The 14,668-nt window shown below is 41.7% G+C and overlaps 1 protein-coding gene across 3 annotated transcripts in view; it reads left to right on the plus strand.

The window, feature by feature from the left end:
* MAST2 (microtubule associated serine/threonine kinase 2) overlaps window positions 1–14,668 on the plus strand; it is a 187,476-nt gene that overhangs the window by 146,958 nt on the left and 25,850 nt on the right. For all 3 annotated transcript variants that reach the window (XM_080349198.1, XM_080349200.1, XM_080349199.1), the window contains exons 11-18: window positions 792–1,001; window positions 6,422–6,523; window positions 8,336–8,468; window positions 10,076–10,137; window positions 10,744–10,829; window positions 11,932–12,140; window positions 13,443–13,581; window positions 14,007–14,139. In XM_080349198.1, the coding sequence (XP_080205324.1) occupies window positions 792–1,001; window positions 6,422–6,523; window positions 8,336–8,468; window positions 10,076–10,137; window positions 10,744–10,829; window positions 11,932–12,140; window positions 13,443–13,581; window positions 14,007–14,139 (1,074 nt within the window). The remainder of the gene's footprint in view (window positions 1–791; window positions 1,002–6,421; window positions 6,524–8,335; window positions 8,469–10,075; window positions 10,138–10,743; window positions 10,830–11,931; window positions 12,141–13,442; window positions 13,582–14,006; window positions 14,140–14,668) is intronic.

Consider the following 14,668-nt stretch of genomic DNA (forward strand, 5'->3'; position numbering starts at 1 on the left):
TCATAACTCTGCATTAAATGGGCTTTATACTGATCCAAGTAGTTTTGGTGAGCTTTCCGTTTACATTTTGGAAATGCAAAGATTTCTTTTAAAGTCATTCCAAATTCTTCTGGAGGTTTTGGCGAAACACAAGTTTGCCATTGGGGCAAATTGGGATCTTTAGGAAAGTCAACCTGAATTCAGTCACACTGAAACGTGCTGGAGTGATCCGTGAAAACAAGTGTGTATGGTTTTTAAGAAGCTGAATATCAAAACCTGTAGAATCGAGCTTTGAAAACTTACATCTTGAAATTAGTGTAGAAGATCGTGTATCCCCGAGCTGTCAATATGACCGTTCCTTCCTGTTCCACAAGCTGCTAATTAGGTATTTCTCTGGACACAGGATATCAGTGCTAATAGCGATAGAAATGCTGCGTGTCTGTTGCTCGGGGCAATGATTTGCAGGTTCCATGGTCTTGCCTAAAAGGGCTGAAAATGCCTCATATCCCGTGTCCTCACCCTGGAGACCCAGGGAGGAATACAGCCTCAGGCCTGCCATAGCTTCGTTTCATTTCATTTGCATTTGCAGTGAGTGTGCTCTGATTCATTTCTGTCGTTTGCTCCTCTGAATGTAACTTTTGCCTATGGTACGCTATTTTTATTCTCAGCAAAATGCTGTTGTATTGCGGAATATTTTTAAAGCCTCGTGCGTTTTTGAATTAGGAATGTGTTACTTACCACCCTACCTGTTTATGTTTAAGTTCTGGGGTAGTAAAATGTAAGAGTAATTTCTCCTTATTCTGTACTCTTAGGCCACGGCGCAGATGGAAGAACGGCTGGCTGAGTTTATTACCTCTAACGCTCCAGAGAACGTGCTGCAATTAGCAGATGGGGTCCTAAGTTTCATTCATCATCAAGTTATTGAGCTGGCCAGAGATTGCCTAGATAAATCACGTGAAGGTCTTATTACTTCTCGCTACTTTTATGAGCTGCAGGAAAACTTGGAGAAACTTCTCCAGGATGTAAGTGCTCGCTGGGAAGTAGAATATATTCTTTTGATTGAAACTTGAAGCAATAAGGCAGAGCTTTGATTTTAGGAGAGACAACGTGGCCTCCAGGGGAAGGGCAGCGGGTGGGGTGTCGGAAGATCTGGGTTGTTCCAGAGTAAGTCAGAGCAGTCTTCACCATTTATGAAAATGGGGTTCATCCAGATGAAGGAAATCACTGAACTCTTCTTTCATGTACTTCAAAACTCCGAATGACTTATTAATTACAATAGTACCTTCAAGGAGGGAAAACACCGTAGTTTGTAGTGTTGCTATAAATTTTTCATGAAAGATACTCTTGAGCTGAGCGTAATCCGGTTGTGGGTTTTTCAGCGCTTCAGTGTGTTGTGTGGTGTTCAAAGCACATGAAAATACACAAGGGGGCACAATTTTAATGCGTGCTCAATATGCTTCAGCTACTCATTAAAAGCTGCTCTTTTCCTTTAAAATTAAAATACTACTAAATGTAAAAAAATACTTTAGCATTTATACTGTAGAGTCAGTGCTGTTACCAGTTGCTGGGTCCAGACCTCTGTTTGGGACTGCCTTCCTAATCCTCTGCTTTGATTTAAGGAGACAGCAAGCTGAAAAGCCTGGGTTTATAAAGATCACAGTATCAGATAACAAGTGCCACTGGGACACCTAGAAACAGAGCACCTGAATTAATTTACTTTCCATGATGATTTTTAATGTATTTAGTGAAGATGTGTTTAGGTGTCATTGATCACTTTGCCAACCCACTGGCATGGATTGCACTACTTTGTGCACCTCTCCCACTCTTTCCAGACATTAGAAAGTTGCAGATGAATGAAAATACTATATTAATGCACAATTATTTATTATAAAGCTTTATGAGAACTGCAGCATCTTCCCTTATGTCAGCTAAAATCTTTGGCTACCCCATTTATATGAGTGTGGCTGTAATTTCCTTGATATTTGCTATGCATGGGAGAAAAATGACTCATGTTTGGTTTTGTGGTGTTCTGCCTGCACGGGAAATACAATTTGGACAGATCAGGAGAGGCCAGGAATATCTTTTGAGGGTCTATATGATGCTGGGATATCAGTTTAGCACTGTGGATGCGTTTAATAGTAAGAAATGTGTTTCCTGGTAATGTTGGTGGGTTTTGGTTACTGCGCAAGAGTTTCATGATTGATTCCACCATACAGAGCTGGAGAAACTGCATCTGGTCAAAGAAATTGATCAGTATTAATGGTCTTTAAAAGAGAGGAAAATGTTCTATGAGTCTCTTTGCACATCAGCTGTGAAATAAGGGATCAGGCGTCTTTGGCTGATGGTTTGGGAGTTGAAAAGATTTCACTAGAAGTGGGTGTGTGTGCTTGGCAAAATAGCAAATAGGGGAGCGAGGGGACCGCAGGGTGTTTGCTGCTTCTGGTAGCAGATACTTGACATTCTTGGACTCCCAGATGTTTTGTCCGTTGTGTGTCAAACATGATGTCTCACACCATAGAGCGATAAATTGGGTCTGGCCATTTGGAGCCTGCACTTTCAGGCCTGTCTTGTGGTTCATCAGGGTCTCAGAGAACGTGTGGGCCAGATGAACCTGCTTTTTCCTTTCCTCTCCCCTCCCATAGAACAGGCCCTCAAAACACACTTTGGAAATGTCCTTTTCCCCGTGACCCTACAGGCATTATACCGCTGCTCCCGAGCACAGGGAAGGATGACATTGAACTGGAGATTGATTGATTGAGAAGGGAAGATAGCATGGTCACCCCTGGGCTTGCTCAGGCATTGGCACACAGGGCTTGCTGTGACCTCTTCTCTTCAGCTCTCCTGCAGAGCTTGGCTTTTCTTTTATATTTTAATATTTCAAAGCGACTTCTTTTCCCCTGCTTGCCAGTCAGTGCTTTGCCCTTCAGACTGCATTCTAGAGGGACAAAAATGGACATTTCACTCTAAATATGTAGAAATGGGTGATATTTCTTTTTTGGAGGACTCACCTGAAGTGCAAGACCTTTGGAGTCAAGTTTGGATTATTCCAAATGTGAGGGCTGGGTCTTTACCTTTGCTTAGCTTGTCATATATGACGCTGAGTTACACACTTACTTATTTATTATTATAAATAATAACAGCTGGAACGTCATTCAAAAGCTCTTCCACTTGGGCAGTTGTGTGGTCTGTGCAGTAGCATATATATATATATATAGTTTTATGATATTTTTATAACATACAGAAAGATTGGGAAAACGATTTCTTGGTGAATAAGGAGGTCAGCAAGTGGCAGGAATACCCACAGATTCCCATTCAGTTTTACTGTGACAGAATGGATGCTCTTGACATTCTTTTTGAGGAGTTGGTTCTGACACATGGTAACAAACAACTTGCACAGTATTTCAAAATATAGAAAGGAAACTTGCTTTAATATGTTGCAGTTTGAGTCTATTTTATATCCTAAAATTGTATCTGTGAAACGGAGTAATTTGGTATGTAAATAACGAGCTGTTTAAATATACCCAACCAGAAAGCTTTGAAAAGTTTTTAGATCCTGGCTTTTGTAATAAAATGCCATCAAATCTCATTAATTATGACAAATGAGATCTTTCCCCTTGTTAGGAGCATGAAATGTTGTATTTTAGCGAGAAAAACCTATTGCTTATTGCGTCATCGAAATGATCCTGAAGCAAAAATGAATTTAAGTGATTTTCTTGATTTTTGGGAAGCATGAACTTGAATGTTACACTTCACACTTCAAGTGCAAAGATTGAAAGATAAAGCACTTATAAAAAAGAATGTATGGGATTCGGTTCCCATGAGGTGTGCTCAAAGGGTGGGATAGGACCTTAGGTAGTGGGGAAAATAAAAGGTTGCAATCAGTTATTTTGTCTGGTTCTACAGCCAGGTAATAAGTTGAACGGCTTTTGCGTAGGTGTCACCCATTGGTGAGGAAGGTGAAGGATTACAGGTGTTTCTGTGCGTGGAACAAAAGAAACAGGGGAGGGCGTTAGTATTATACTGCGGTGACTGCTGCTGCACGTTGGCAAATGGATATTCTGATTGGGATTGCTTTCTTAATACGAGCCCGAGCGCAAATTTATTGGTTCTTGGCGTTGCAGGTCTATTGTTTTGGTTTCCACCCGTATATTAGCTCAATTACAGCTCTGTGACTTGCATAGCCCAGCTATCGGTCCTGCCCAAGCCCAGGGGAGGACAGTGATTTTAATTTCATGCCCCAGTAGCTGCAGTTAGTGACGGATGGGTCTTTCAGATAAGGGAACCGGTGTGTAAATCGCCGTCCCCGTGTCCCCGGCGGTGCGGGTGGGAATGGCGTCAGCCTCCCGCGGCCCCCGCCGCTTCTCCCTCCTCCCCTCGGGGGGCAGAGGGGGGAACCCCTGAAACGCCCCCGGAGCCCTCAGCCCATCGGCTGGCTGAGGAGGCCAAGGAGCGGGTGGCGCGCAGCACCTCTGCTCAGGACCATGTCCATGGGGCCGTCCTGCGCCGGGAGGAGGGGAGACGAGGCGGTTTTGCTGCGGGTCGAGGCGGAGCAGCGCTGTGCGGAGATGGTGGCTGAGTGGCTCTTACAAGTTGTGTTTCCTTTTTGTAATCCTTTTATTTTCCTTTTCTGTACCATTGGGCAGCGTGATGTAGCTTTTCGTTTGCACAACAGACACCTGATTAACTTATTACTTTGCCTAAACTGTCATAGGTGAAACAAGGAGAAAACAAAATGACTTGATGGAAAAGGATAAGTTTGCTTTAACAGTATAAATGTCTACAAACTAATAAATTGTTTATATTATGTTGTAATTTTTGCATAACATAACTTGCAGGGGGAGGGGAAAGGACTTTCCAATTGCGTGGCTTATATTTAAAAAAATACCAAGTTGTTGATGTTTTATTTATTCATTTCAGCACAGTTAACCCCTGCTGATCCAGAATGGCTTTTCAAATATGAAAGCATTAATTTCTTTCTAAAATTCAAATTTTAATTAATAAATTTGCATACTGCGTTAGAGGACATGGAGTGAATACTAATCATCTTCAGTTTGATTATTCTCTGTTTTATAATTAGAAAATAGCTTTTAGTTAGAAAAAATGGCAACTTATTTCAGCGCTTTCAGAATAATCTTCTCTTTAAGGCTTTATAGCCAGGAAGCATCTCTGATATTGTTTTTAAATAATTAATTAGCAGGTACTTAATTTTCTTTGAGGTTAAAGCCCTGGCTCATCAGCACTGATGCAGACAATCACCATTTCTTATTCTGACCCGTGTCAAATTGAGAAATAATGAACTTTAAAAAATCTTGGTAATAAAATATCAGGGATATATTATTTAAAACGCTGCCTGTGTGTTTCTAACTCCGAGTTCCTGCTTCCCTATGTTTTTATTGTTCTTTCAGTGTGATTTGGCTTCTCACCCATATATGTCTTTTTCTTTGATGGTGCTGATGAATAATGCTAAATGAACCTTTTAGTTTATTGGTGCTTGCATGCTTGTTGATAAAATATAATTCCTATAAGCAACTGGCTTATTGCCAGCATAAGCTCATTGGTTAAGCTCCGGACTTAATATTTGTGGCTGTGCTAAAGCCTGGTTTTAGACCTTGGGGAAGAAAATATCTATACTTTGTTTCAGAGTTTTTACATGTCATTGGAACCATCTTTTTATCCCCCTGCAATGAAATACTAGTTGATTTGTGCTTCAGGACTCATAATGTAACCATCATGTGCTTGAGCAAAAGGAGAGTAATCTGTGGGATTTGTTCAAATTTGTCTTGGTGTCTGTTGTTTTGGCTTTTGAAATAATTGCTTTAGCGTGTTTATTGTTAAGAAAATACAGGCACACATACACCAAACCTTGAATTTATAGCGCATTCTGGTAAAGGGAGTGGACAAGAATAAAGTCTCTGAATTAAGTTTCTATATGCTCCTTGCTCGCTTTGTCTGCTTGGTCCTGCATAGCATACAGTGCAGTGCTGGAGCAGTTCAGTGGGGTTTATACAATTAAAGAAAGAAATACTAAAGCTTCTTGATGATAAACAGAAGTAGTTCAAATTCTAGCTGAAAGCAAAGCCTAGAAATATGTGAGGCTGTTAGTAATTATCTAGAGGTCGCTATCGTGCAGAAGGTAAAATTGAAAAAGTCAGTATTCCTCTTTTCTTTTAAAATAAATAAAATAAAAGCACATTGTATCCAATATAATTGATAGCTGATATAATGCAAATAGAGCCTTTGAACTATCTCTCGCATGATAAAAGGAGTCAGTTGTAATGGAAAAGCCGTATGTAACTTGGCATCCTTGAGCGAGCTGAGATCACAGCCCGCCGTGGCTCGCTTGTGCCTTTGCTGCCCAGTCGCGGTTCCTGAACTGGCGACTGATGTATAGAAATGAAGAGTTCATGGCTGGGAACGTAATGCGATGTTCTGCTCTCCACAGGCCCACGAGCGATCCGAGAGCTCCGAAGTCGCCTTCGTTACCCAACTTGTGAAGAAGCTGATGATTATCATCGCACGACCCGCTCGGCTGCTCGAGTGCCTGGTAAGTTTCACAGTTTCACAGTATGTTTGGGATTGGAAGGGACCTCAAAAGATCATCCAGTCCAATCTCCCCATGGAGCAGGAACACCCAGGTGAGGTCACACAGGAACATGTCCAGGTGGGTCTTGAATGTCTCCAGAGAAGGAGACTCCACAACCCCCCTGGGCAGCCTGTTCCAGGCTCTGCCACCCTCACCCTCACCATGAAGAAGTTTCTTCTCACATTTAAGTGGAACCTCTTGTGTTCCAGCTTGATCCCATTACCCCTTCTCTTATCATTGTTTGCCACCGAGAAGAGCCTGGCTCCATCCTCATGGCACTCACCCTTTATATATTTATAAACATTAATAAGGTCACCCCTCAGTCTCCTCTTCTCCAAACTAAAGAGCCCCAGCTCCCTCAGCCTTTCTTCATAAGGGAGATGCTCCACTCCCTTCAGCATCTTGGTGGCTGCGCTGGACTCTCTCCAGCAGTTCCCTGTCCTGCTGGAACTGAGGGGCCACAACTGGACACAATATTCCAGATGTGGTCTCAAGTTTGGTCCTGGGGAGAGTGCACCTGTGATCTAAAGAGTCTGGTGTGTGTTTGAGGAGATAAGGAACACAAAGCCTTCAAGAGAAAGCTTTACATTCTCGTTAAAACTGATGAAAAATAAGTCAGTGAAGTGCTACGTGGTTTTTGCATTAAGTATCTTTCCAATGGACTGTCAGCTGCAACAGCAGCTATATTATTTTTTCAGTATAAATTTTATGGTTGAGGGGCCAGATGTAGCCATTGACATAATTTCATGCTACTTGATGCCACCTGATTTTCTTCACGTCGTTAGTAGCTACAGTAAAGAGCTGTCACTAAGGGAGAAATTCCCTCTTGTCATATAAATGGTGTTTGGGGTCTTGGAATCAAACTCTGACCGTAGACCCAGCAACTCCAGCCAAACCTGGTGTCAGGTTTTCCAGTTGTGAACACACAGAGGGACAGGCCAGTGAGAGATCCAAGCAGATGTGGAAGCCTGGGTTTGAAATCCTATTTGGTGCTATTGGAATACATGGAAAAGCAAGTTGCATTGCTTTATAATGACTTGCTCTGACTAATAAGAATGTATTTTTTTATATAATTCTAGAAATTCTAGAAAGTTTGAGACATTGCAGAGGTTGGCTGATTAGCAATCTGTGGTTGGATACGGATGCACAGTTCCTGTTCATGAAGCGTGTTGAGGGCGGTGTGGTCACGGGCAACTTTTATCACTGGAGTCACTAGTAGATACATTAGTTTTGTGGAGCTTTCTTTGACAAAGTAGGCAAGAGTGGTCCAATCTTTCCAGTTACACCAGATTTTGAAAACACCTGCGGAAGTTTTGAGAACCAGTAGACTTTGGAGCATTCCCTTATTCCTCCTCCATGACCGCCAGATGGATGGTTTTGCTGTGAACCCCATAGTGTAAAGAATACCAGTGTTGGTGATGAAGGAGTAGGCTGCACAACCAGCAAGACAGATGCCTACGCTTACTTATTCGAGAAGTCTCCACTAGGTTAGATTGAAAATCCTGGACACAGCTCCATTCAGATTGGGAATTCATTGGCTTTCAAAACCATTTTTGTGCTTTAGATGAGTTTGGTGACTCCAGTTATCTCCCATCGCTTCTTCAAAATGAGTTTTTTTTGGAAGACAATGAAGAAAGGACATAAATTTAAGCTTATTCTGTATGTATTAGCTGTGCTTACTATTGCCATTTATATCTCCTGCACGGGAAAAACCTTTAGTAAGGGTAAAGCTGAATCATTTACCTCTCTCTGTCTCTCACCACCTTGCTGTAGGAGTTTGATCCTGAAGAGTTCTACCATTTGTTGGAAGCTGCAGAAGGCCATGCCAAGGAAGGGCAAGGAATTAAATGCGACATTCCTCGTTATATTATCAGCCAGCTGGGACTCACTAGAGATCCCTTGGAGGGTGAGAACTCTTGTTTTGTACTCTCCAAACTGCTGCAAAGATAACCAGATCTCACACTCACTCCATAGCTGAAGGAGCCTTTTATTTCATTGCTTTGATTTCTAGGCCATTTTTCCTTATTTTCCTGTTTGCTGTCCAATTCTAGACTGTCCTTTCCAGCCCCGTGTCTCACAGAAGCGGTGCTGGGATAAGGGCCGCACATCAACAGTGACACTTCTTTACTTACGATATTAATAATGTCTCCCTATATTATAGCTGAAGCAATGTTAGAAAATGGCTTTGTGATTTCACTGTTTTCTCTGTGCTGTTGGGCAGTAAAAGTAAATTTACCCATTATTTTTCTGATTTGGCGGCCTGGTTGGAAAGTCTCCTGTCGTCCCACTTTGTTGGCTTCTCTGGGAAAAGTATATTTGTTGTGATTTTCTATAAGAAACGAGGACTAGTATGAATTTTTAGGTGGAGATGAGACTGTATTTTTACATCTTACAGAGCAGCGAAACCAAAGAGAGTAATGCTTTAGAGGACAGTAGCAGCTTTGCTGCTAGGTGCCAGAAGTACATATGGTAAATTGAATACGCTGTAACTGCACAGAGGCCCAGAAGATCCAACCTTTGGAATATGTGCGTTATTATTGTATTTCTGCCCGGTACTTTGCTGTCTGAATCTCCTGTGACAAGTTTTATGAGCGTGCATGGCTTGCTCAGCAACAATAGAAAGTGTGACAGAGACCGGAGGTCGCTGCAGAATATTTCAGCAGTTGAACCATACTTCTTGTTGTATCAGGAGAGTAGTTTTAGCATCAATTGGTTGGCTGGGTAGGACTAGTTTAACTTCTCTGGTGTTTGTAGAATGACAGTGACAGGTTGACTTCAAGGGAAGATCTCCTTGGGAAAATTTCTACCAAAGATTGCTAAATGCAATTTAATAGCATTTGTTGAAATCTGACATTAAAGTGAAATTTCCTTTGATCCCTGTCATGGGAGAGAACCTTTCCATCGCTAATTCCCCTCACTGAAGTCAAATTTTCTTTAGAAATGTGTGGATATATCAAGATGCCTTATTTCCTTTCTGTAAGGAGTGCACCCAGAAATGTCAGTGGGGTCTGTGCAGAGATAGTCGTTCATATAGGATTTGGGTCTGTAAAGTTTATAGCATCTCTTAAGACTGCTGAGAAGCTCAAACCAACTGACTCTCTCCCAGTTTGCTGCTGCTCAACGTTTTGCAGAATAGGACGCATTTCGTGGAGAGAAGTTGATGAAATGTAACACCAGGCTATAGGCAGACATACATGCATGGAATAAGTTTAAATATGAACTAGCTAGTGCTTTCCCCAAACTTGCATTTATTGCTTGTACTTATTATAGAAACCACCTAGAATAAGTCAGGTTGAAATTAGAACAATTTATATTCATCTGTGTATAAAATACTGCCTACAGCTCACAAGATGTTAAAGGTTGTCACTGTATAATTGGGGTGACTTTTTACAGAGGGGAAAAATGTCCTTGGTCATCTCCAAGCACCTCTTAAAATACCGTTAGTCTTGTATAAACAAAGAGAACAGTGTTTGATTGAGATGGTTGGGAGTAATCTCTCCTCTTTCTTTTCAGAAATGGCCCAGCTGAATAGCTATGACAGCCCAGACACTCCTGAGACAGACGATTCAGTCGAGGTAAAGCACTAATACACTCACTCTGTCTATCACTTTTTTCTCTGTCTGCAGTAAAGAATTAATTATAACGCAGGGTAATTTTAATTTTAAAAAAGCGCTGACATTTCAAAGCGCATGTCGAGCGTACACTGTAAAAATGTGCGGGTCTCTGTACTGTGGTGGTGGGATGATTAAGAGTTGCAAACAGGCATCGTCATAAAGTTTTATAGGGTTTTTTTTAGGGTTACAAGCGAAAATCATCTGCAGAAATGCTTTATATCTGCATTTGTAAAATGTGATGGATATTGAAGAGAGTTGGCTTCAGTAATGGACCATTGGAAAAATTTAATTATATAACTCACTAGGTTTCAAAAATTCTTTGTTTTTTATATTACTGGGTTATAAAAACATGTAATATTGGGAAAATCTTATTGTCCACTGATTGTGCTAATATTTACGGAGGGAATCTACAAGGGTCCTTGGGATACAGACAATTATCCTAACGCTGAAGACTCCAGTAGCTTAGAAATGGAGTTTGTGTGAATGCTGCTTAAAGTGTGAAGAAGTGTCATATGGAATGAAATAATTCCTGCTCCTCATTCCCGTTTGCTTGTCTTCTTTCCCCAGAGCCGTGGGGCCTCTGTCCAGTCAAAGAAAACTCCATCTGAAGAAGAGTTTGAAACTATTAAACTGATCAGTAATGGTGCTTACGGGTGAGACTTTTAGACTTTGCTTTGGAAGACGTTTTCCCTAAACATTGTCTCTAGGGAAAATATTGTCAGTTAGTTTATTATGAGATTTCCTAAGTATTAGTTAAAAAACGTAGTTCCGTGAGTCTGAGGAAATGATTTTGCACCCGTTTGCTCATTGCTTATCAAGGCAATCTGCATTTCCATCCATGGTGTCCCGTTAAGTCCTGTAATTTGTATTTGTTTAAAGGCTAAATGAGCGAGGGTAAAATCCTGTACTTGCAAATGTTATTTATGATTCATTGAAACAGCGAGAATATTGAAGGAGAAATAGTTTAGACTTCTTGCTTCTTCCATGGGTTCAGGTTATATATGTAACATGTGGTTGCCTGCGAGCACTTAAAATACTAAAATAAATGCTAAAATTACATTGGGACAAAATCACCGTGAGAAGTAATACAGTAAAAATGCGATTAAATTTTATTATCCGTTGAAGAATCCAGAATGAAGTGGGTCAGTTAAAATTTTAACTGCTCATACAAACCTATGGAGAATGTTAAAGGGGGTTCCTGACTCTTTACGGTTCAGAAACCCTTATCTGTGATAGTCATTAGGCTGTAACTGATAACCAGGGCTACTCGGTGGGTCATAACAGCCAAATTTGAGCATGTGCTTGGGAGTGTAATAGAAATGTAAGAGACACTTTACTGAAGGAAACCCATGGTGACAGTGTTGCGTTAAATTCATTTTAGGGAGCTCGGAAAATATTCGTGTTGATTCCATATGTTTTGGACCATTTTTTAAGTGCAATGGTGACTGTAGTGTTGAAAAATACATCCCTCTCTGCAGTGATGCTGAAGGATGTGACGTTTTGCCTGTAAAATCTCCGTGTTAGTCACATCAGTGAAAATGCTGCTCAATTCAAGAAGGCCAAGTAGCTTTTGGAAGGAAACATGTTAGAGTTCCTTCTCTTCTAGAGGAGCTTGGCCCTGAGATGGGGTTTTATGGAGTCACAGATAAGCCTCTTAGGATCCATTTAAAACAAAACAAACCAACCAAAAAAACCCACATAAAAACCAGTTTGACCTGAAAACTGAACATTTCCCCTTGGTATATGCTTTTCTAGAGCGGTGTATTTGGTGCGACACAAGACCACCCGTCAGCGTTTTGCCATGAAGAAGATCAACAAACAGAACCTAATATTGAGAAACCAGATCCAACAGGCTTTTGTGGAGAGAGATATCCTGACGTTTGCTGAGAACCCCTTTGTGGTCAGCATGTTCTGCTCCTTTGAGACCAAGCGCCACCTCTGCATGGTTATGGAGTACGTGGAAGGTACGTTTGTGTTGTCTACAGCTGCAGAGGCACCTTCAGTAGGATGGATGTGCAGTGTCTCCTCGGAAAGGATGGCGTTTCTAACTGATTTAGAAGATGTGTGCGTTATGGTGTAAGATGGTCACTGCACTGCTCTGTATGCAATAAATAAGAAGCGTCTGGGGTGTCTGCTGATCCTTTCTTCACGGACAATGCGCTCCGTCAGCCCTGCGATCACAGGGGGTGTCGTGATGCCCTTTTGGGGAGGAGTGTGTGTCCTGCTTGGGAAAAATGAGTCATTCCGCCGCGAGTACAGTTTGGCGTAAGGAGATACTCCGTTTGTGAGTCCCGGTGACTAATACAACATGATTGCGGCGGAGCTCAGGAAACATAAAACCACATGTAGAAAACTGCTGGGGTCAGAAATCAGCATGAACTTTCCAGGCTTCACTGAGAAGAAACCCTCCCGCTGCCCTGTGGGACGGTGCGGCTGGGGCACGTTTGCTTGGCTCTGCAGCTAGAAAAGGACAATTAAGCATCACTGAGCAATACTGTGTTCTTTAACAGCCTTTGAAAAAAACACAGTGCTATTTTATGCTGGATTTTTGTTGTTGTTTCTCTTATTCTTTGGAATATTATTTGATTTTTTTTCTTATCACTGTGTCTTATTGTAAGCAATATATCTCCACTGCTGGGTAGGATTGATTTCTTATGCCTAGCTTGTTTGGCTGAAAGTTTATTGTATCAATGCTGTTTCAGTTAAATTAGTGGAATGAAACCAGATGTATCTACCTGTGATTTTTGGTATAAATCCCTATTTGCAAATAGATACGACAGTCAAATGAAATGTGTGGCCGGTGTTCCTTAAGAAACTTGAATCAGGGGCCCACAGAGTTATTCTCATGGGTACAGCTGTGTCCTGAGAGTGGCTGCTCTCCATGTGCAGGGACAGTCAGTCCTTGCAAGGTGTTTACTTAGTATTTTAAGAAGCTTGTGTATCAGCAGTAGTATGTGTCCCAGCGGTGGAAAGCAAAGAAATGTCTAGGGAGGCCAAACTGTCATGAACTGCCCTTTCTTCAAGGCTTTCTTATGGCATCTGTACAGTTCTTGAGCAAGCGTGCTCAGCATACATGGATCTCACTTTTACTGAGATTTTATTATATATTTGAAGCTCAAGTCTGGCTGTAGAGAGAGCTTTCAAATTCAGGCTAACAGACTTGAGAGCGCCTGTAGGAAATGTACTCTAATGTAGTAGACCCACAGCTTTTCTTTCTCGCTGATATTTGCTATTTCACCATGACATATTTGCAACTTTTTTCCTAGGAGGTGACTGTGCTACCCTTCTCAAGAACATTGGTGCCCTACCTGTTGATATGGCGAGGATGTATTTTGCTGAGACTGTTCTGGCGCTGGAGTACCTACACAATTATGGAATTGTTCACCGTGACCTAAAACCTGACAAGTAAGTCTCTAACTCTTCAGACGCTGGAGGGGGAGAAGTTCTTCAGGCGCTGTCTCCATAGGCAAGAGGACATGGAGGGGACAGGGAGTAGAGATCTTCGGTGGCATCTGACATGTAGGGGATTTTATGGAGAGTCTGGCTACTGATGTAGAACCAGATAAACACTGAGAAAGGGTGGGAAGAATGTCTTCAGGTATAATCTCAGAGCTGTCGCTGCACTAATGGCATTATGGCAGAAGGCAGGCTGATTTCTGGTTGCCCTGGCAGCTTTGTGATATTTAGTTGCATAGGAGATTCCTTCCAGGTGTTCAATGGGGACATAACACCGAGAACTTGCTTAGCGTTACCTTGTGGTGTTCTTTTTTGAAATTGCTTTTGGGAAACAATTGAACGTGGGTTTATTTTGCTTCTTCTCTTCCTTCTAGTCTCCTGATAACTTCCATGGGTCACATTAAACTAACAGACTTTGGACTGTCTAAAATTGGGTTAATGAGTCTTACAACTAATCTTTATGAGGGACACATTGAGAAGGATACCAGGGAATTCCTGGATAAGCAGGTAAGCTGAAAAATTCTGTCTGCTGATTTAGGATCAGATGCAGGATTCTGTATCGGGATAGAATCAGGGTCTGTAGCGTTCCCTCTCTGCCTCGACACTGTGCCACGTGTTGTAGAATGAGTAAAGACACAAGTCCGTTTTCATGTTTGTGCATAAACTGGTATCGTTTGTTATTTCAGCTCCTTGCTTTGGAGCGCTGCACTTCAGCTCTTTGTTTTGGGTGTTGAAAATGCGGCCCAGGCGGCAGCGCAGGTGTGAACAGAAGTTGGTTTAGGGCCGTAACACCAATGTTGTTGGAAGGTTGTTCCACGGTCTCCCCCTTCTGGTGCTTGGGAAGCTCAGAGATGGTTCCTGTATGTTTCTTTTTTTTTCTTTCTGATGGCTTGAACATTTATTTTTATCCCCATTATATTTACTAAGGGTCATTTTTCTCCTTACTCTTCATTTTTCTGGACTTAACTAGCTAAGTTCTTCTAGGTAACAAGATAGACTTTTCCTTTGAGTGAATAGCTCTTCCATGCAGCTCTAT

The sequence above is a fragment of the Nesoenas mayeri genome, assembly GCF_963082525.1.
Source record: "Nesoenas mayeri genome assembly, chromosome: 8".
Taxonomy (NCBI): Eukaryota; Metazoa; Chordata; class Aves; order Columbiformes; family Columbidae; genus Nesoenas; species Nesoenas mayeri.